At 34.6% G+C, this 22,105-nt stretch overlaps 1 protein-coding gene across 2 annotated transcripts in view; it reads left to right on the top strand.

The window, feature by feature from the left end:
* The window catches only part of Atf6 (activating transcription factor 6), a 187,343-nt gene that overhangs the window by 77,725 nt on the left and 87,513 nt on the right, over positions 1 to 22,105 (top strand). For both annotated transcript variants that reach the window (XM_074047639.1, XM_074047640.1), the window contains 3 exons: positions 1,058 to 1,157; positions 5,244 to 5,311; positions 9,195 to 9,309. In XM_074047639.1, coding sequence (XP_073903740.1) covers positions 1,058 to 1,157; positions 5,244 to 5,311; positions 9,195 to 9,309 — 283 coding nt within the window. The remainder of the gene's footprint in view (positions 1 to 1,057; positions 1,158 to 5,243; positions 5,312 to 9,194; positions 9,310 to 22,105) is intronic.

Raw genomic sequence — 22,105 nt, 5'->3', positions numbered from 1 at the left:
TGCAGAAATATCTTAGTGGACTAAGATGGTGGAACCTAGAGAAGTATCTGTTTAGATTTATTAAGAGACTGAGAAAAATCTCTGAATTATTTATTGGATAACCATAGGCCTATCAGTTGTTGTCTAGTTTCTCTACCAACCTGACAGAAATGGTGGTAGGCCTATTTAATTTGAATCTTGCTCACTTAAATATGTCTTATTGAAGAACTACGGAATGAAATTAATGTTAAAACTCAGGGTTAGTGCTAGGCTTGTGGATAGTAGCATAGCATAAGGTACCTTTTTCTTCAAATTAGGAAGATAATAACTTGAGGATATATGGTTCTGGAGATGCTTCCTCATTATTGCACCCTTCTTTATCAGCTTTTCCTTTGATTTTTTTTTTTTTTCCCCTCTGCTTTTTGAGCCTATCCTTGAACCTCAAAAATTGCCTCAGGTTTTGTGTGTGTGTGTGTGTGTGTGTGTGTGTGTTTGTTAAGTAATAATCAACTATGATTAAATAAGTGTAGTTTAACATCTTTACTACTTCACTAGAAGTAAAAAAAAATAAAGGGAATTTATATTGAACTAGCCTTTTTAAATTCCCACTGTTGAAAACTTCAGTTGTTATTTTTCCCTCGGCCAAGCAAGTTCATTGTTTTTCTTTCCCCAAAAGAGCATTACTTTGAAAGGATGTAATACATCCATTTGTTGTTAAGAGTCCTATTCCTTGTTTTTTCCAGTGTCTCAGCTGTTTGTTTATTCATAGCCCAGAAGCAAAACAGTAAACATAATTTTTGTGTAAAAACCTTTGTGTCTGATATTTATATTTGGCAAAAATTAGCTGTGGTTTTCTTTGAATTTTGAACTGATGATTGAGGGGACTACTATATACAAATGTATGTCTTATTAAAAACATTAAGTGTCTTAGCTTCTTCAATCAGAAAGCAATATTGAGTAATCAGGTATGTGGAATACTCTTTGAAACCTACAGAGTGATTAAATTCATTTTCAACCAATGGGTGAAACGTTTATTTCTTAGAAATATGTTTAATTAATTAAACTGTTTTCTTTGTAGGTTGAATCATGAACTCCGAGGTTGGGTCCATAGACACGAAGTGGAAAGGACCAAGTCAAGACGAATGACAAATAATCAACAGAAAACCCGTATTCTTGAGGTTTGTTTTTGCTTGTCTTTGAAGAAGGCTGGCATATTTATTTGAAGGCTTCCCCCCTTCTCTGGAATATTTGGGAAGCTTAAGCTTTACCTACATCCCACTGCCTCCTGCTACTTCTGATGTAGCTGTCATTGCCACTAAAGCCCTCCTCCAGGTTTTATGGCACTTAGTTTAGACTTTATAGCACTAATATTTCCTATCCAGGCATAATGTTGTTTCTGGCTTTCTCCTTCAAATTTGCTTCAAGCCAGGAATTCCTACATATGGCTATTGAGACCAAATGTTTGTGGCACAAATTATATCATAAATAATACTGTTTATCTCCTCTCTTCTTAGAATTTTTCAAAAAGAGAATGTTGAAACGTCAGGCAGTTTAGAAGTGAGGGCACCTCTGTGGAGGGCTTTATGAACTTGGAAAACTTTTCAATAGAGATTCTGTCTTAATGTTGTTTGCCACAAAGTACCATTTATAGTCATTCCATCATTTGTCAAATATTTGTTATGACTTCTGAAGCACTCAACTTAGCAACTAACACCATGTAATTTCCCAATAAACATTATCTATGATAGCGATAATGAACCAGGAAGTCTTCTAGACCATGGGAATATAGTCATAAGTATGATAAAGTCCCTACCTTCATGGAGTTTACATTCTAGTGAGAAAGCTAAACAATAAGCAACTAAATAAATGCATACATATATTCAAAATTAGAAATAAGTTCTGTAATGACAAATAAATCAAGGTAGAAGGCTAGAATTTAAATTGAGACTCTGAGATTGAGTCATCAGAGAAAGCTTCTCTGAAAAAATTCCACTTCAGTAAGATATTGTCAAGGTAATTAGTGCTGGCTATTAATAACAGTCTCAAAATCTCCTTAGCTGAATAGAATAAAACTTGTTCTTACTCATGCAAAGTCTAACATAGCTCTAAAAATGGCTCTTCTTTAAGCAGTATCTTCGGGATCCATGTTTCTTCTACTGTATAGCCTAACAACTTGAGATCTTTTGGTCTGGGTTTGGGAAAGAGAGCGTGTAGATGATTATGTAAAATGTTTTAGGGATCAGCCTGGACTTTAACCATTGTTTGGTTGGCTAAAACTGTCACTTTGCTTAGTCTACTGCAAGGGAGACTGGGAGCATGTAGACTTCAGGAAAAAGAAAAGGGTTTGTGAGAATATTGCTTTTGCCTTACACAGAGACTACAGAATAAACAAGGTGAAGATTTAGGGGAATATCTGGTGAAAGAGCTTCCAGACAAAGGGAACAGCCGATGCAAAGACCCTAAGAAGGGAACAGTTTACATATTTGAGGAACATAATGAAGTTGAATAAGGCTGGAATATGGTGACTGAGGGGAGAGTGGAAGGCAATGAGATCCAAGAGGTTGCAGGGTGAGATCATAGCAAATTTCATAGGCTCTGGAGAGAACTTTGGTTTTTATCCTAGGCATAAAGGGACATCATTGAAAGGTTTGAGTAGGGAAGTGACTTGATGTGACTTTCATTTATTTATTTTTTATTGTTGTGCTGGGTGGGGGTACGTTGTGCTGTATATTTCAAAAAAGATGATTCTAGCAGTCACACAAAATTGACTTGTGACAGGGAGCTTGTGTGGAAGTAGGGATGCTAGCTAAGATACCATTTCAGTGTCCTAGATGAGAAATCTTTGGGGCCCATACTAGTGTGATAGATGTGTAGGTGGAAGGAATTACTTGGATACCAAATATGTTTTGCAAGTAGAGCTGTTAGAAATTGTTGCTGTGAAATAAGAAGGAATTAATGATAATTCATATGCCTTAGGTACTAGATGAAGTGAAATGCCATTTACTGAGACCAAGAGTCACGAAGGACGAGTTAGAGACAGGAGTTATAAATTTTAAATATGTTAAAGTTGATATTACTATTACACATTCAAGTGGAGAAGTCTAGTGGACAATCAGATATCCAGGCCTAGAATTTAGGAGAAGATTGAGAGTAGAAATTTTAACTACAGAGGAAAGAAAAAAGAGTGAAGAACTGAGCCCTGGGCCAACTCCAACATTAGAGGCTGAAAGAGAAAGAAGAACCAGCACTTGAAGAGAGATAGGTGGCTGGCCAGTAAGATAGGAGAAAATGTAGGACAGTGGTGCCCCAAAACCAAAAAAGAGTTTTTTAAGAAGGTATATATGGTTAACTGTTACAGAGGCTAAGAAATATAAAGATGATGACTGAGAAATTACCTTTGAAATTGACCACTAGAACTTGTTGGTGACCTCAATGCTTGTGTTATTGTAGTAGTGATGATAAAAGCCCAATTGAAGTGGATTTATAGAAGTGATAACAGATGAGAAAGTGGAGAAAATTATTTCAGGTGATCCTCACAAATGTGAATAGAGTAATGGAGTAGCTGTAGTAATCAACAAAGAGGTTTTATTTTTTGATGAAAAATATTTCACTTGGTTTACATGTTTATATGCTAATGGCAATATCTTAACTATTTGATTTTTTTTGTAGACTAATTAGAAAGATTATGTGATACATTCAAAAGTATAGTAAGCCAGATCTGGAGGCACATGTCTGTACTCCCAGAACTCAGTAAGCTGAGGCAGGAGGGTCACCTGAGCTACACAGCAAGTTCTAAGCCAATCTGAGCTACATGGTGAGAACCCTGTGTCAAAAAAACAAACAAGAATACCAAAAGAATATCAACAGACAAGGGCTTTTAACAACATTTTGAACTATTTTCATCTATAAAGTAATTAGAGCTTGTGTAGGTGAACTGAAGCTCTGACTTCCTAACATTTTTAATTATCCAGTATGTGCTTTTCCAGACCTCTTCAATACCTTTCATTCACCTACCGTGGCAACTTTATTGCTGTTAGTACTCCTAGAGACTAGGAGTCTCTAGGACTCATTGCCAGTGTCCTGGGTGCCTCACAGTCCCAAAGCTGCTTATTGCTACTGAAATGCAGAGTCTAGTACTGCAAAAACTTGTGCCAAATATTATACATCAGCTCTACCATACCAAAGGAATTTCTCTCCTTCTGCTTTTCAAATACAGAGCACATGCGTCTTACTGGTGGAACTTAAATCTATATCTAGAATCCTGGTGACTAAAAGAGTTTGGGTAATGTAGTTTTCAGCTTTCCATCCTTTGCTATGTAGGAGAAGAACACAGAAAACAGGAACAGGCCATTGCAAGTAGATAATCCCATACAGCTGGGATTTTGTTCATGATTCTGTTTTAGCATTTATCACATTGTGTTGTTTATATATTATGCACATTTGTTTTCCCAGTTAAACTCTTAAGCTTCTTGAAGGAAACCAGATGTTTGACTTTCAAGCCTTACTGCATGTATTGCATGTAGGTGCTTTGATTGTAAAAGATGGATGTATGGACACAATAATGAATGGATGCCAGGAGAATTATCTTTAAACAGTTACTTTACATCTAAGATACTGTTAAAAGTAACAATAAGTTCACTTTGCAATGTAATAGTAGTACTATGCTCTTGAATTGATACCCTTACAAAATTTTTCTGAAGAAGAGCTTACAAAACTGCCAGGAATTTTAAAAGGCATAGTGCAAAGCAGATGCTGTGTAAAGAGTTTTCTATCATAGCATATGTGGACTACTAATGGTTCTAGACTGAACTGTTCTCTTGCCAACAGAGTTACCATTGATATCTCTTCAGTGAGATCTAGTCCATGGGTACATTTAGGCATGAAGATATTTGTGTTTAATTCAGTAAACAGTGGAGGTCTAGTTTCACAGGAACTTCTCTTTGGTAACATAATTATTTTAGACAAACTTAAATTGTTATATGACTGATAGTGTATGTATGGCTTTGTTTTAACACTTGTAGTGCTTGGACTAAGTTTTCATTCTTTTTCTTTAAATGTCTTAATCTCCATTAGACACATCTCTAAGCCCAGGATGTGACCTAAACAGTTCTAATTTCTGTGTTGGTATTTATTACATGATCTTAATAGTTATAATAGCCATGAAAAATATGAATACTTTAAAAAGCTTAATAAATGTAAATTAGTCAGTATAGGAAGTTCTTCATGTAATTTCACTAGACATTAAACTTCTTTTTCTCTTCCAGGGTGCTCTGGAACAGGGCTCAAATTCTCAGCTGATGGCTGTCCAATACACAGAAACCACTAGTATCAGGTAAGGAACTTTTGGTCAGGGAATTTTAAATAACTTATATTTTTAGTAAAGCTGAAGTCCACACTTCCCTCTTGCCTTAAATTTGTCCTCATCTGTGACTTTCTTATTACTTAATATAACAGATACTACTTCTGAGTAGTTAGAGTAAGGCCAGATAATTTTGAAAGGTCACTTCTCCCAAATTCCTTAAATACAGATTTAGTCAGAATGTTGTTTATCATAATTTTTCTGAAAATCTCAAATACACATAGCTCTCCTACCCCCAATTTGTATGTATTTCATAAGCCTGGGGAGGGAAAGATTGCTTTTTGACTGTTCTGTGTCACGTGTCTTGCCTGATGCTTTACATGCATTTTATCTTCAAATCCATATAATAATTTGAATGTATTTTATATATGGAAAAACAGGAAGTCGTAAATTTTTTTTATAATTTTCAGTCATAGAACCAAGTGGCAGAACCAGAATTCAGACCCTGTTTTTCATTATACAATACTAAAGATTTTGAAAGATTTAAAGGAGAATCCTTTATTTAGAAGATTAAATGTCTTCACCAAGATAAACTTAACTGAAAGGAAGGATGACATGGGAGGTAATACAGTGTCATGGTTAAGAGGCTAGCTCTAGAGCAAGGCAGAGCTCAAACATTAATTGTGTCTCTTACTTGCTCTGTGGTTCAAGCAGTTAACATGATGGTATAATATGCATATAGCACTAAGAATGGCATTTGGCTTATATTAAGTGGCCTCACAAATGGTGATTATGTGATGAGCTTGACAACAGTACCATTGGACTCAAAAGTGAAATGTCTGAGGTTCTGTCTGTAGCTCTACCACAGATTTACAGTTTACTATTTATATTATTTAATATTAATATTTAACTGAGAACCTACTGTGTGACAGTGTTCCAGGCACTGAGAAAAATATGTATGTTCATATTTTTCATAAATTGAAAGCTGTTTCATTTATTTATTTATTTGAAACAAGATCTTGCTTATGTAGTCTGCCCTGAAATGCACAGTGTAGCCCAGGTTTGGCATCAGACTTCTCATTCTCTTGCTTTTATTTGCCTCTGGGATTATAGGTATGTGTCACCACACCTACTATATCCAGCTGAAAGCTGTCTTAGTCATCATCCTATTAATCAAGAATTATTAAATGGCAATGAGCGGCATATCAGCAATCATGAATGATTTGAATCTTGAGGTTGTATTATGCAGTTGAAATGGGTAATTCACTCATATTTAAGTAGTAACTAATAATTCTGCTAACCAGAATTCATTCAATTGCTATGTATTTATTTTTAAAATCTATCAGTGTTCTGATGTGTGCTGTGATGGCATAGTGTTTCTTCATTAGTTAAAATACTTTTGGACTAGAGGTGTGGCTCAAGTGATAGAGTGCCTGACCTACAAGCATGAAGCCCTGAGTTCAAACTCTTGTCCCACCAAAAAAAAGTAGAAAGAAAAGAAAAAAAAATGTTTTCAATGAATTACAGTCAGTCCTCATTCATGGATCCACACTTATTTATGGATGTGTATTTTCAAATCTGTCTACTTGCTAAAATTTATTTGTAATCCCAAAATCGATATATGCAGAACTCCTCCTCCCCTCTTCCCCTGGTTCTGAGGATGGAACTCAGGGCCTCTCCCATGCTAGACAAGTGCTCTACCACTGAGATTACCTCTCCAGCCCACTCGCAGCACTTTTGTGGTCATTTGCAAACATGCATAGGTGTTTCCAGGTAAGGTTGAGCAAGGCAACAGTCTGTCTTCCTGTTTCACCTCTCAGTATAAACGAGGTCTTTTTTCATAGACTGTTTAGTGTCATGTTCCTCATATTTTTATGCCTTTTGTTGGTGATTTTGCTGTATAAAATGGCCCAAGTATATTGCTGAAGTTCTGTCTAGTGTTTCTAAGCCCAAGAAGGCTGCAGTGTGCCTTATGGAGAAAAATACATATGTTGGATAAGCTTCATTCAGGCTCGAGTTACCATGCTATTGGCCACGAGCTCAATGTTAATGAATGAATAATGTGTTAAAAGAGGGTTAAATAAGGTGTTCTTAAACCTCACACAAAACACACACAAAAAGTTACATATTGATGGATTGACAAATATGTTAAATCCCCTCCAAGGTTTGCAGGAACCTAATGTATATCTCTCCTAACAGAATAGTTCAGGATTTACTAATTCATTGTTGACAGTGGCCTTTTCAACATAACTATGACAAAAAAAAAAAAAAAAAACCGAAACACTAATTGGCTATATATTCACAATTACTCTAATCGGAGATGGCCTAGTGAGCAAATGGGACTGCTTCAAAGGAAGGTCTTATGATTCATTTATAATTTCTATTTAGGTCAATTTTGGTCTCCTGTTAAGTTAATAATGGTTGATACATAAAAGTTTTCTCTTTGGAGCAAAATGAAGCATTCTAAGATTCCTTTAATTCTTCTGGATGTTGGCTTATTGTGCTCAACACTAAAAGACTGAAAATATTAGAATCACTTGAGTGTATGGTTTTTGGGTATGGTATATTTGGAGGTATTATAATTTTAGTTTTTAATTTTATCAAGGTGCTTTTTGTATCAGTGGTAGCAACTGTGGACTCATTCCTATGGAACAGGACTCATGCTTGGCATTTTTACGTATAACATCTCTGACCACAGTACAAATCCTATAAGGTTTATATGGCTATATTCATTTTATTGATGAGGAAACAGGTTTCTCAGAGAGGTTGATATCCTTAAGAATACCCTTTGAGGAGTGGAACAAGAATTCAAAGCCAGGTCTCTTTGTCTCCAAATCCTATTTCTTACTACCTTTCACAAAAGCCTCATAGGTAAGCTTACCTTCAGATATTTGACAGAGTGGTGAAAAATAACTTATCCTCAGACCTAGTTTGTTTTTTTTGGCCATACTGGAGTTTTGAACTTGGACTTTTTGCTTGCTAGGCAGGCAATCTATCATTTGAACCATGCCCTATCCCTATTTGCTTAGTTTGTTTTTCAGATAGAGTCTTTTCCACAGGTTGGCATTGAACTGCAATCCTTCTTTCTTCACCTCCTAAGTAGCTGGGATTATAGGTGTGTGCTTCCATGCCCACCTAGATTTAACTTTAATTACCCCAAATTTTAAATTATGTACATTTGTACAGAAATATTTGTTTGCTGATAATTTTATCATTTTTACATGTTTTGGAGTGTTCTTGACCATCTGTTACATTTAGAACCTTGATTCAGGAATGAGAATCTTAGTTTTAGTGAATTGGATCTTATAAATACTCTGATCTTGGACTTTTCAAAATGTTACTGCCAGACATCTATACTTGCATGTTTATTGCAGCCCTATTCACAAAGGCCAAGAAATGTAAACAACCTAAGTGTCCATCAACTGTCAAATGAATGAAGAAAATGTGGAATAATATTCAGCCATAAGAGGATGAAACCTGTGGTTTGTGAGGAACTGAAGAATGTATGCCCGTCACAGAAAGACAAATACCACATGATCTCATTTATATGTGGATCCAAAAAAGTTGAGCCCATAGAAGTTGAGAGTAGCATGGTGATAATCAGAGATGAGGGAGAGTAGGGGAGGGGGAAGGATAGGGAAATTTTCATCATTGGATACTAAGATGCAGTTAAGTAGGAGCAGTAAGTTCTGGTATTCCGTCTGAGATAATTCTGTTACTCTGATTGGAGCACTTGTATGCATATATCAGAACATCACACAGTGCCCATAAATATGAATAATTTTTATGTGTCGAGAAGTAATTTTAAAAATGAGACAATAATTGTAACCAAAATGCTATTAGGTAGATTAGAAAGTATTTTGGAAGGATTTGAAAATTTTAACTTATTAATATACTTTACCTTTTCTTACTTTAGTAGGAACTCGGGGAGTGAGCTACAAGTGTATTATGCTTCACCCAGAAGTTATCAAGACTTCTTTGAAGCCATCCGCAGAAGGGGAGACACATTTTATGTTGTGTCATTTCGAAGGGTAAGTTCATTTTGAAAGAATAAAGCAAATAGTTTTGAATGCCTGCTGTGTACAAAGCATTGTGTTGAATGCTATGGAAGATACAAAGATGTAAAAGATTTAAAGCAATATAAAATTATGTGAGTTGAATAGTCTTAAGTGATGTGATTCCTGCTTGACTTCACGCTAGTGGGTATTTGATGAAGTTGAACATGGAACTGATGTCAAGCTATTTGTTCACATTTAGAAAATATAAGCTATGTATTGGGTTTTTATTCTTTGTCATTCTGTACCCATCTTGTTTGTTTATAACGAAAGAGTATTAGTACTTTTGTGTCACTGTGACGAAATACCTGACATAAACAACTTAAGGGGAAGAAGGATTTATTTTGGCTCAGGTTTTAGTGGGTTCAGTCCATCACCCCTGGTTTCTGGGTTGGTGGTGAGGCAGAGCATCATGGTGACAGGAGCATGTAACAGAGGCTACTAACCTCAATGGCAGACAGGGAGCTGAGAACAAGGCAGAACCTGGAGCCAGGTATAACCATCCCAGGCCCACCCCAAGTGACCTACTTCCTCCAGCCAGGCCCCACTTGCTAAAGTTTCCACAACCTCCCAAAATAGGGCCAGTAGGTTAGGAGCAAGTATTCAAACATAAGAGCCTGTGGGGGACACTTCATATCCGACCCATAACTAACAAAGGAAAAGTGAAAACAAGAACTTTCTATTTAGGCCTTTTAAACCAGTTCCTGTTTGGTTTTTGAGAAATAGACTTCAGAAATACAGGCTTAAGATGAATCGTGGGCTGATTAATGTATTAATTGTGGAATGTTTAGATCTATGTTTCTGAGATTTTCTGTTCCTCTTTCCTCTCTTTTTCATCAAATATTTACCCTTGCCAGTGAATAATGTGTTAGATAATCAGTCAGGTCATGCAGACATAAATGTTTATTCTAGCATTTTTGAGTGTTACAAGTGTTAGACTAGCTGGGAAAATGCATAGCTATTTACATTCCATTTACTTTTCTTTAAAATGACAATATATTCTTCATAGAGTTGCCATGTGACTTTCTCTGTTAGAGTGCTCTATGCTAAACCAGGAAAACATAAATGAGTTAAATTTTTTTTAGTGATTTGTAACCTAAACCAGTTTTTAAAAAGAACATAGGGGTGTATGGTTAGAAATAAGTGCATATTGACTATAGAATAAGTAATTTATTCTCAATTACTGTTCCACTATCACAGAAATTCTCAGTTAACTTGTTAGTTCTTTTCAAAAACTATAAATATCTAGCAGCTCAGGATTTCAGAACTAAAGGATTTTGGCATCTGATGACTAAGAGAACAAATGTTTTATATATTTTCAATTATTAATCAAATATGCTAGGAGATTTGGCCTAGCCAGATCTTTAGCCATGGTGTCTTATGCTTTGTGCCTTTTCAGAAAATTCTTTGTGCTTACCTTATTCTCTTAAACAGTTGATATATTTCTATGTTATACTCAAAGATCCTTTTTAGCAGCAAGCAGACAGCTGAGAACAGGATTTTGGCAAAGCTCCAACTGTATTGGCTGATGAGAACTAAGTATTTGCTTTCTTATTGATATAATTATGTTTAAAGTGAGGGGAAAAGTTAACTTTTAAAAATGGGATCTAGCACTGTGTAGAGACTTGATGGGTGTTGTGACTAATGAAATATATGTTATGGAACCTACTGCAGAACAATATTTTTAACACTCAAATAGTCTTAAAAATAGTTTTTCTTAATTTTTTAACTAGTTCAGAATACTCTATTATTTCGTCAAAACAGTGTAATGTACATTAGAAGCAAAAAGTGTCAAGCAGTAGATTGAAGTCAAGGTCAGCAATGTTTCTCTGGGGAAAAGAACATGTTTTTTTTTTTTGATAGAGAAAATAATCTTATGCTTAAAGGGATGGTGTTTTAATAAAAGAAGATGAATGGTGTTCTTTTTTTAAAGTATATGAATTGTATTTCTTGTATGTATAAAAAGCTGTTTCTCATTAGTTTACTGCTAGAAAATTGTTGATTCCCCCTCCCACACTTTGAAATGTAGGCAGACTGTTGACTATTTCTTATATTCCATTTGAATCTTTAATTTTCTAATTTCTGATTTATTACTTTTTGGCATTTTATATCAAGGAAAATAAAGAATAAATCTGAATGTAGATAGCCGCAGTTATTACACATCATCCTTTTTATTTTTTTCTTAGTAGCAAAGAAAAGGAAGTTAATTTTATTGCGATGACTATTCATGATGTCATGAGACAGGAATGTAGTTCTTAAATACCTGGATTTTTCTTTTTACTCTTGGTAAAATGAAAATATAAGAACTAATGAATTACCTCATGCTTGGTCTTTTCTTCCATCTTTCAATGTGAAATACTTTCCTAACAGTTTCATCAAAAAAGCATGTGGCATCACTACTTATACAGGAGAATGTAGACTTTTTTCCTACCTACGTTATTAATTTCATTGACAGAAATTATTGCACTGGAAGTTCAGGAATTTAGAACTTCTGAAACCCCAAGTTTCTGCTTAGCATGAACTAAACAGCTATAATGGAGCCAATAAGCAAGCCATATTGTTTTCTTTTATAATCGGATATATATCTAACAAAATGTCTTAATATCTAAAGAAGTAGAAGTAGCCATTGACTGTTCAATGTACCATTATTTAATAAACCAACTCTCCCAAACTTAGAATCCCTCCCACTCCACATTCCTGCACCTTTTAATCTCATTACATTTGAGCTGCTGACATTGTTTTCTCTAAAGTAGGCATAGTCTTGGTTAACAACTGAGTTCCTATTACAGGTGAGCAAGAAAGAATGCTTATGATCCCAGAAGTCTTAACAAAGGCTCCAAAGGTTTTCTGTTCTTTTGACTTTGCTTTAAAAGTTTTTACTTCCAGCAATAAACTATTCTGCTATCTTTGTTGAGTTCCAGGTATTCATAAGTTGTTTTCCTGTAAGTATTCTGCCTTTGCCCCAGCTCTGACTTCTTTTATGATTGGAAGGGTGGTAATGGAGAATAGTTTTTATAAGACTTCCAAGTCACTTTCAATGTGTCATAACTGATACAAGAATAAGAAAACATCTAATTAAGTTTTTCTTTTTTTTTTCTGAATGTGTTTGTATGATAGTCTGGGGACAGAGAGTGTAGATTAGAGAATATAGCAAAATGAATTCAAGATCATGGAACAGAAACAACATTCTCAGGAAAGCTAAATAATATAGTGATTCCAAAGAGGGGGAAAAATTGAGAAGAAAGGTGGGGGAAATAATATTAGTTTAATCTATCATTCCAATAAACATTGAAATACTATCTTTAGATGCTTCTTTCTTTCTTAGTAATATCTAGAGAATGAACTTTTAAAAATCTTCCTACTCCAGGAAGTTTTCTAACATGTTCTCAGATGGTGCACACTTGTAATACCAGCACTTTGGAGGCTGAGGCAGGAGTGCGAGTTTGAGGCCAGCCTGGGGTACATATTGAGCATAAGGCTATACTAAGCTACATAAAAAACCCTCTCTCAAAAAACCAAGGGCTGGGGTTTAGCTCAGTGGTAGAGCACATGTTTAGCATGCACAAAGCCCTTGGTTTGATCCTCAGCATGGCAAGAACAGGTTCTGTTTGATTCAGTGGCCTATGAATGGCAGTTTGTCATGTTATCTATACTCATTTGATACTTATTTTTCAACTGAGGTGGATGCCTACTTCTTTTGGGACATTTTTTATTTGTTTTATATTTTCTGTTTTCAGTATCTGTCCCTCAAAAATATATACTTTAAATTGTCTTTTCATTTTTTTAAAAAACATGTATAATGTATGGAAAATCTGAACTACAGCTTATATGCCTGCCTTAAGAGATATCTCTCTCTCTCTTTCCAAATATTGTGTGTATTTTAGATACACAGATATGTTATAGCACCTTATTTGGGTGTTTCACACCTTGATTGCTTATTAAACATTTATGAGTATATCCCATGGATATGTATGGAGTGCAAGGTAACCTTAAGCAGTAGATGTGTGAAAATTAAAGAAGCACAGGAAACCGGCTCAGCACCCACTTATCTGACTGTGCTTGTGCTTTATGGACTGGAGTGTGCCCTAGTTCTCACGGAGAATTGAAATAATAACTTGCTTTCATTCCTGATTTAACATCAAGTCCACTGGTTCTGCTTTAGTCTTTTTCACACATTGCTGGGTTGACCTCCCTGAACACAAAAAGGGTCTAATTGGGTAGTTAACTGGTCACTATCTAGTGTGAAGAACTGTTCTGGCAGTCTTGGTTCATAATCTGTGGTCCATTCATTTGTGACCAGGGAAATAAGGTTGGTTTCATACAGAAGAAAGAACCTTGAGCCACAATTATAGAAAATGTTTGAATTAGCATAAACTTTATTCCACCACATGGCCTGTTTTATTTTATTTATTTTATTTTTTAATTCTTCTGCAGGGCTCTGGTGGCTCACACCTGTGATCCTAGCTACTCTGGAGGCAGAGATCAAGAGGATTGCGGTTCAAAGCCAACCATAAGTTCAAGGCCCAGTACTGAAAAAAAAAAAAGTGTATTTTCATATTGTTTTGCTTAAAGAAATTTGAATCTGTTTTACTGAGCCAAGAAAACATAAGCAATGCTGAGTCAGCAGGAAATTTAGTTAGCTGTGACCTCTCTTTTGCCATTTATGGTTGCTCTAGTCAGGGATGCATCAGCAGTTTTATTTCTTGTCTCTGATTCTAAGCTTTAGAATTAAAGAAATAACCTGAGTGAAAAGCTTAACAGCTTTCTATGTTAATACTAGATTTTTTTTTTTTGTGGTACTGGGGCTTGAACTCAGAGCCTTCACTTTGAGCCACTCCACCAGCCCAATTTTTTTGTGAGATGGTTTTCTGAGATAAAGTCTTTTGAACTGTTTGTCTGGGCTGGCTTCAAACTGCAATCCTCCTGATCTCTGCCTCCTGAGTAGCTAGGATTACAGGTGTGAGCCACCAGTGCCACGCTTTATAAATAGAATTTTGAAGTATTCTCATCCTCATTTAAAAAAATAGTTGGTGGAAGCATTTTGGAGTGAATTGTTGTCAGAGCTCTCTGCATGCATTTTTCTTTATTCTTTTTTTTTTGAGAAAGGACAGTGTCTAGTATCTGTGCAGATTCATGCAACTGAGTCAGAGACTTAAAAGTTTGGACAAACTGTAAGAAATGGTCTGATAGGTGTGGAAGGTTGATTGGTATGCTCTCTGCTCAGTGTTTGTCAAAGGTTTATTCCCATGGAGGCTATAAGAAAATTTCACAAAATAGCAGTAGTTCCTACATTAATATTTAATACATAAAGAGTGGCATATTTTCTTTATGCAAATTATTTATTTCTTAGAAATTTATGTTTAATTTACACATATATAAGCCATATATAGGTGATTTATATATGTGATTGCACACAAAAAAATTATATATGTATTTTATAATACATACAATACATATAATACATACAAAAAGTCTTCAGAGGCAGGGGGAATTTCCTTAGTAGTCAAAGGACATTAGTCAGTTTGTAAAGTCTGCTTCAAAAGAATACAATCCCTCCTTTTGTCTCTGAGACTTTACAACTTTAGCATTCACGTGGATTTTGGAATCTGGCCATTTTCTTGTCTTCACTTTCATGACCTTTCAGCCAAATTCTAGCTGGAAAAACTATGAATAAATGAATTTGGAAAGATACTTGCATTTTAAAAAAAGTCTCATCTTAGAAGAGGGATTTTTAAAAAAGCTTTTTTAGAAGACTGTTCCCTAATTAATTTTTTAAACTTTCTGTAAAATAGATTCTCATTCAGATATAAAGCACATTTAAAAATAGACCAGTTGTCTAATTATCCACTTAACCAAGGTTTACTTAATGGTTATATCAACATTCTCTTTATATATCCTTTCCTATTTTATTTCTTATATACAAACATTGACTCTGTTAATATAAGCTTTATAGTTCACAAAGCTCCTTCCCATACATAATCACATTAGTTCTTACATATAATCATGTAAGTATTCCCAGTCCTATTTTATAGACAAAAAAACTGAGGCAAAGAGAGGTTAAGAACCTTAAGGATGCAAAAAATAGCACTAGAACTAGGGTAAAGACTGGTACATTGGTTCATTGCTATAATCCCCATGCTGGAAGCCTGAAGCAGGAAGATTATCAGTTCAAGTCCAGCCTGGGCTACATAGTGAAACTGTCTAAAAAATCCAAAAACAAAACCAAATTGCTCTAACCCTCCAAAATCAACCATGATTTGTTGCCAAATCTGCTAGACAGTTTTGGTGGAGTTATAAACTATCTTATTTCAAAACTTTTTTTTGTTAAAATTACCTGATTGTGGATAAGCATTTCTTTGTATGACACGTTCATAATACTGAAGAAGAACTTAAAGGTCTGAAGGATTATAAATACAGTTTGTAATTTTAAAGCAGGGAAGAGAATGGATAGACCTTAAAGTTTCTATTTTTTAAAACAATATCTGAAATTCCTAGCCTGTTAGAAAAGAATTATCTTTGCTATGTCTTAAAAAGGAGATGGAATTGGAGAACATCATTCTGAGTGAGGTTAGCCTAGCCCAAAAGACCAAAAATCGTATGTTCTCCCTCATATGTGGACATTAGATCAAGGGCAAACACAACAAGGGGATTGGACTTTGAGCACATGATAAAAGCGAGAGCACACAAGGGAGGTATGAGGTTAGGTAAGACACCTAAAAAATTAGCTAGCATTTGTTGCCCTTAACGCAGAGAAACTAAAGCAGATACCTTAAAAGCAACTGAGGCCAATAGGAAAAGGGGACCAGGAACTAGAGAAAAGGTTAGATCAAAAAGAATTAACCTAGAAGGTAACACCCACACACAGGAAATCAATGTGAGTCAATGCCCTGTATAGCTATCCTTATCTCAATCAGCAAAAACCCTTGTCCCTTCCTGTTATTGCTTATACTCTCTCTACAACAAAATTAGAAATAAGGGCAAAATAGTTTCTGCTGGGTATTGAGGGGGTGGGGGGAGAGGGAGAGGGCAGAGTTGATGGTAAGGGAGGGGGTGGGGGCAGGGGGGAGAAATGACCCAAGCCTTGTATGCACATATGAATAATAAAAGAAAAATGAAAAAAAAAATAAAGCACATACTTCTTGTTTGGAAGAGAAAAAAAAAAAAAAAGGAAGTAGTTTAGCCAAAAAAACTAATTTTAATTATTGGTTCTGTAGAGCTTCTCATTGAGAAGAGTGGTTTTTGTGTGTAAATGTATTTTTATTATGGATTCTATATGTGACACGTTAGATCCTTGAGATTAGAAACTGTTGATCACAAACACCTTATAAACATGATTTACTGTTGTGTGGTTTTAGTGGATTTAGTCATTTGTTCTTTGGTTCTATAACAGATTTCTGGTTGACATAAAAACACTTCTGTAAAATAGTTTGCTTTACATGTTTAAAAAATTATCGTTCAGTAGTTTTTATGTATAGAATAGACATTGACACAAAGAATAATTTTGTTTTATTTTTAATTAATATATAACTGAATATATTTATGAAGTATTATTGTGCATTATTTCAATATGTCTATATAGTGAATAATGATCATATCACATGCCCTACCTGTCACCTCAAACATTTATCATTTCTTTGTGTTGGGAACATCAAAATCCTTTCTATTAGCTATTTTGAAACATATAATTAGCTACTTCAACTGTGATTATCTGTGCAGTAAACCACTAAAAAAGTCTTTTTATTCAACTGCATTCCTGTATCACTAACCATCCTCTCTGCATCTCTTCTCCCCTTCCTCACCTTGCATCAACAAAGCAAATGCAAACTCATGAATAGCACAGTTTTCAAAATTCTCAGATTCATCTGAGTCAGGAGAAATTTCCAGCTATTAGTGATTTGTGTGCTCTATTTAGTAGTCTTATGATTTTATAGTATGTTTTCCATATGCATTTGTTTCATCACTACTTTTTAGTTTGCATACTTTCTCTGGGCAGGGATAAAGTCTATTCCGTTTTTTCTGTTACAAGATCTGTTGTAATGCATTGAAGACTGTGCAGAACAAGTCCTAAATAAGTGCTGACTGCTCAGACTGCTGTTTATTTGTGCCCTTGAACCTCATTTTGTTATGTTCTACTTTTCAAAAGATTACTGAAGGTCTGGCTTGTAGAAACAATGGAGGACATTTTTCTCAATGAATATTTAAAATTATTTTTGTTAATTGGATAAGAATGAAAGAAATTTAAATGTATAGTCTACTTAATGTGCATGAACCCTTAGTTGTGGATTAGATTTATTCCTGAAAGATTTATAAGTTACACAGAGAGCCGGACGTGGTTGTGCACACTGTAATCGCAACATTTAGAAGGCTGAGGCAGGAGGATTGTGAGTTGGAGGCAAGCCTGGGCTACATAACAAGACCCTGTTATTAAAAATTAATGAATGAATGAAGTTGTACTGAATAAAGGTGGGAGTTAATAATTGATAGATTTAAAATTTTGGTAAGTTCCTTCTCATCAAATTTCAGATTTTCATGAGCGAAGAAAATATTTCCCCAAAACAGAACTGCATTCTAAGAATGTTTTTTACATGAACTTATGAGGAAAATGTATTTTAAACAACTCATAAGTGTAGACCTCAGGGATCTTCTTATTAGCCTAAAGTTTTCCATTCTTAGACATTTGCTATATGACTTTGGACAAATCATTTAGTCCCTCTTATCTTCACTTTTCTTATCTATAAAGTGATAAAGCTAGGGCAGATTTGCATTTTCCTTCTAGCTCCTGAAATCTATAGTTTTTTCTATTCATGCTTGTGTGTGTGTATGTGTGCAGGTAAACATTGTCCTTCTGAAAGCTGTAGTATTGCTTCTCTTTGACACTACTAAAGTGATTCAGTCTAGAGGAGTGAGCACATTTTAAGAGTTTTGAAAACAACCATAGCAAAAGCAACAAAATGTCAATTTGGGTCCATAAATTAATGAATTTGATTTTCTAATAACTGGCAATTTTGAATTCAATTATATTCACTTATATAGTATACAACATGTCAATCTTTACTCCTCATTTCTGTGAGATAGCTGCAGTTATCCTCATTTTATACAAAGGTCACTGAGGTGTGGAGAGGTTAATTAGTCTATTGTAACATAGTTTGACAATGAGAGAGCCAGAATTTAACCTAGGGTCTGGCTCCAGATTCTGTGTTCCTAATTATTTCCCCTATATTACCTTTCTAAAGCTTTTATATCCGAAGGCTATAGCTTTTAAACTCCTCAACTTGAGAGTTTAGTTCCATTGATCTTTCTGTTGCAAACATGTATTGGGTTGCTTTGGGTTTGTTTTCCAAAGACAAGACCAAGACAAAGCCCTTTGGAAAACCAAGCCATGCGCTACTTAAGATAATAGTTTAGGAAGAACAAGAGACATCAGGGAAACAGAGAGAATTACTGAAAATGTAGAAGGAGAATTGAAAGGGTATAGTACAGATGAAGGAAAAATCAAGTTGTTTATTTTATTTTAAAACATGGAGGTCAAGGAAGAAGAGTTTAAAAAGGTGGTGGTCAGCAGTGTCAGATGCTACAGAGCAACCTGAGAATGAGAAATGAAAATTCCCCTATGGCTTGTATAAACACAGAAATCACTGGTGACTTCATATTGCATTTATGGTAGAATAATTAGAACAGAATTCACACTAGTGACAGGAGAGATATGAAAGAAATTAAATGGAGAGTTGGGTAAATTTGACACTGAAGGGAAGAGGAGATAGCCTGGATATAAGAGTGTGCGTATCTGTGTGTGTGTGTGTGCTTACAGTGCTCCCCAGGGCTTTGAATGTGCTAGATGAGCACTCGGCCCCTGAGCTACATCCTCAGTCCTGTATGTGTATGTTTCAAGGATAGGAGACAATTAAAGGTAGAATAGAGATAAATTAGAGACTATTGTAGTTGGTTTATATACATATAAATATAAGAATAGATGCTTGAAAGATGTTCTAAAGGAAAATAAACTAGTCGATATTTGTTAGTCATCTGTATTAATGTTTTGATGTTTAAAGCAAAGCATGGAGAAAGTTGAACAATTTTTGTTTGTTTATTTGCAGTAGGACTACAAAGAAAAATAAAAGAGCATATGGAATTAAAACCAGATTTAAAAAAACTGAAATAATATTTAAAGTACTCTTTGAGACATCAGAAGTCTTCCAAATCTTGCATAAGGAGATGGTTTTTAATAATGGTAAAGAGTTTTAAAAATATAAAAGTTGATAGAATTATCTAATTAAATTTAAATATAAATAATCTTAGATCTGTTTCCCTCATAGAAGTTAGAAAACTAGCAGAGTAACCTGTTAATAATTTTATGTCTAAAGAGAATTTGGTATAAGCTTTTTGATGATATCATAAAACTAAATTATGGGGGAAGCAATTATTATGGTTAGGAAAAGCTGATGATTTATGATCTGATTTAGGATTACAGTCTCTAACACTAATGTCAGTGTTCCCCCATATGCAGTGATTTGTCCATTTTGGACTATGAGATATTTGACTTCTGACACCTTCAACAAAACTGAACACTGACACTTAGCTGGTTTTTCGGAAAAACCAGCTAATTATTAAGGCTAATTATTAAGGCTAATAATTTTGTGTTATTTATTTCAACATATTGCTAATAATCTACTATGAAGATCCTGTTATGGGTAGGCTTTGAGGAGTTGTCCAGCCCATAATATAGACATCACACTGGAAGCCAGCAGTATGCATGATTAGCTGAGAGTGGGAGTATAATATTTAATTATATTATATTATATTATAATTATGTAATTGTTTAAGGCCTATTGCCCCTGCCAGGCTATAAGTACCCTGAGGGCAAAAACCTCTCTTAGTCATCGCTCTGTTCCCAGTACCCAGGTATGTAGAGGTATTTATAATGAATGAGTGAATGGATAAACTATATGCCAGATCTATCAGTTTGATTCCATATTCTAAATTTGCTTATACCACCACCCTAATGTGATAGAGAATTTGGGATAGACCAACTTCTGGAAGTACTTGTCTTAGCCAGTGGGATAGTGAGTCTACCATGGTAAAAGTTGGATTGTTTGACCTTGGTGGTGGGTTGTCAATTTGCAATATGAGATAGTGGATTTCAAGTGAAATCTCTACAACAAAAATGACAGGGTCAGGGTTATAGTTGGTTAATAAGACAGCCTCTGCATTTGAGGTGTTTATAATCTACAGCATAAAAGAAAGTAGTTAATTATACAACAATATATGATTGTTGTGATGAACAAGGTAAATATGGGGTGTTGTGACTGCATACTAACCAGTCTTGGGGGTCAATCTATGTAAGGAAGTCTTTTTGGAGACTTAACAGGTAAGTTGAGACCTGATGCTCTGAAGTATTCTACCTAAAATTATGACATTATAGCTCTTGGGGACATACACGTTTTAGAAAATGTGACAGTCACAACTATCTTAGCATATCATTATGAAATAACTTGTTTTCTTTCTGTTAACATCATCAGGCATCTTTAGAATTTCTGATCTTTAACACTTTGAGATGCTGTGAGGAAAAGTGCTACCTTCTCCTCCTTATCCCTCATCTCTTTCATCTTTCTTCAGTTCTGACTGTTGGAAATAGAAAAATTCTAAGAATTCACAAAATAAATTATTATCTATAAAGTAATACTTTATTTCTATTTGGCATTGTCTTCATTTTCAAATAAATCTTCATTTTATGCTATTTTAATTAGGAATACTTGAACATTTAGTATTTTTCTTGAATTTCTGTCCCATTGCCTTTTGAGAAATTAACCTTTACAGCAGTCAAAGAACTATACACTTGGAAAACTAATTCTTTTTAAGAATAAAATCTGTGGCTGGTTTGAATTCAGTTCTCTGTTATATGAAGATTTATTATTTAACATTGTTTGTAACTTAAAATGATAAAATAAAATTTTATATGCCATGCAGTGCTGTATATTTTTTGAAGTTAAGGTTAGTTTTTTTTTAAAAGCTTTACTGAGGTACAGTTGACATGTAATAAACTATTTAAGTATAAATCTTATCTTATAATTTTTGATATGTATGTATCTGCAAAGTCATCACCATAGTCACAATAATTAGCATCCCCATCATTTCTTAAATCTTGAGTTTCCTCATACCCTCCCTGCCCACTGTCGTCTGTCACTAGGCAACTACCAATATTCTTTTTGTTACTATAAATTAGTTTACAATTTTTATATAAAAGAATTACATACTTTTTCTTCCAGAGTAATTATTTTGAGGTTCATTCACATGAATCTGAAAATCAGTGTCAATAGTTCATTCTTCTGTTAATGAGTATTCTGGTTTAGGGATATAGAACAATTTGTTTATTCACCTTCTACTCTTGGCTACTACAAAAAGCTACTATGAATATTTATGTATGTCTTTATAGGGACATATGATCTCACTTCTCTTATGTAAACACCTGGGAGTGAAATGGCTGCATCATATAGTAGGTATATGTTTAAGAAATTATTTTCCAAAGTGGTTGTACCATTTTACATTCCTACCAGCAGTTTATGAGAGTTTCATGCTTCCACATCCTTGCCAACACTTGTTATAGCCAGTCTTATTAAAATTTAACTGTTCTGTTAGGTACATAATGGTATCTCATCGTTGTTTTAATTTGCATTTCCTTAGTAACTAATAATTTTGACCATCTTTTGTTTGCTATCTATAAGACTTCTTTGGTGATGTATCTGTTCAAATGTTTTGTCCAATTTTTATTGGATTA

The sequence above is a fragment of the Castor canadensis genome, chromosome 11 (genome assembly GCF_047511655.1).
Source record: "Castor canadensis chromosome 11, mCasCan1.hap1v2, whole genome shotgun sequence".
NCBI lineage: Eukaryota > Metazoa > Chordata > Mammalia > Rodentia > Castoridae > Castor > Castor canadensis.
The sequence above is the reverse complement of the archived record's forward strand: the minus strand, read 5'-3'. Positions and strand labels throughout refer to the sequence as shown.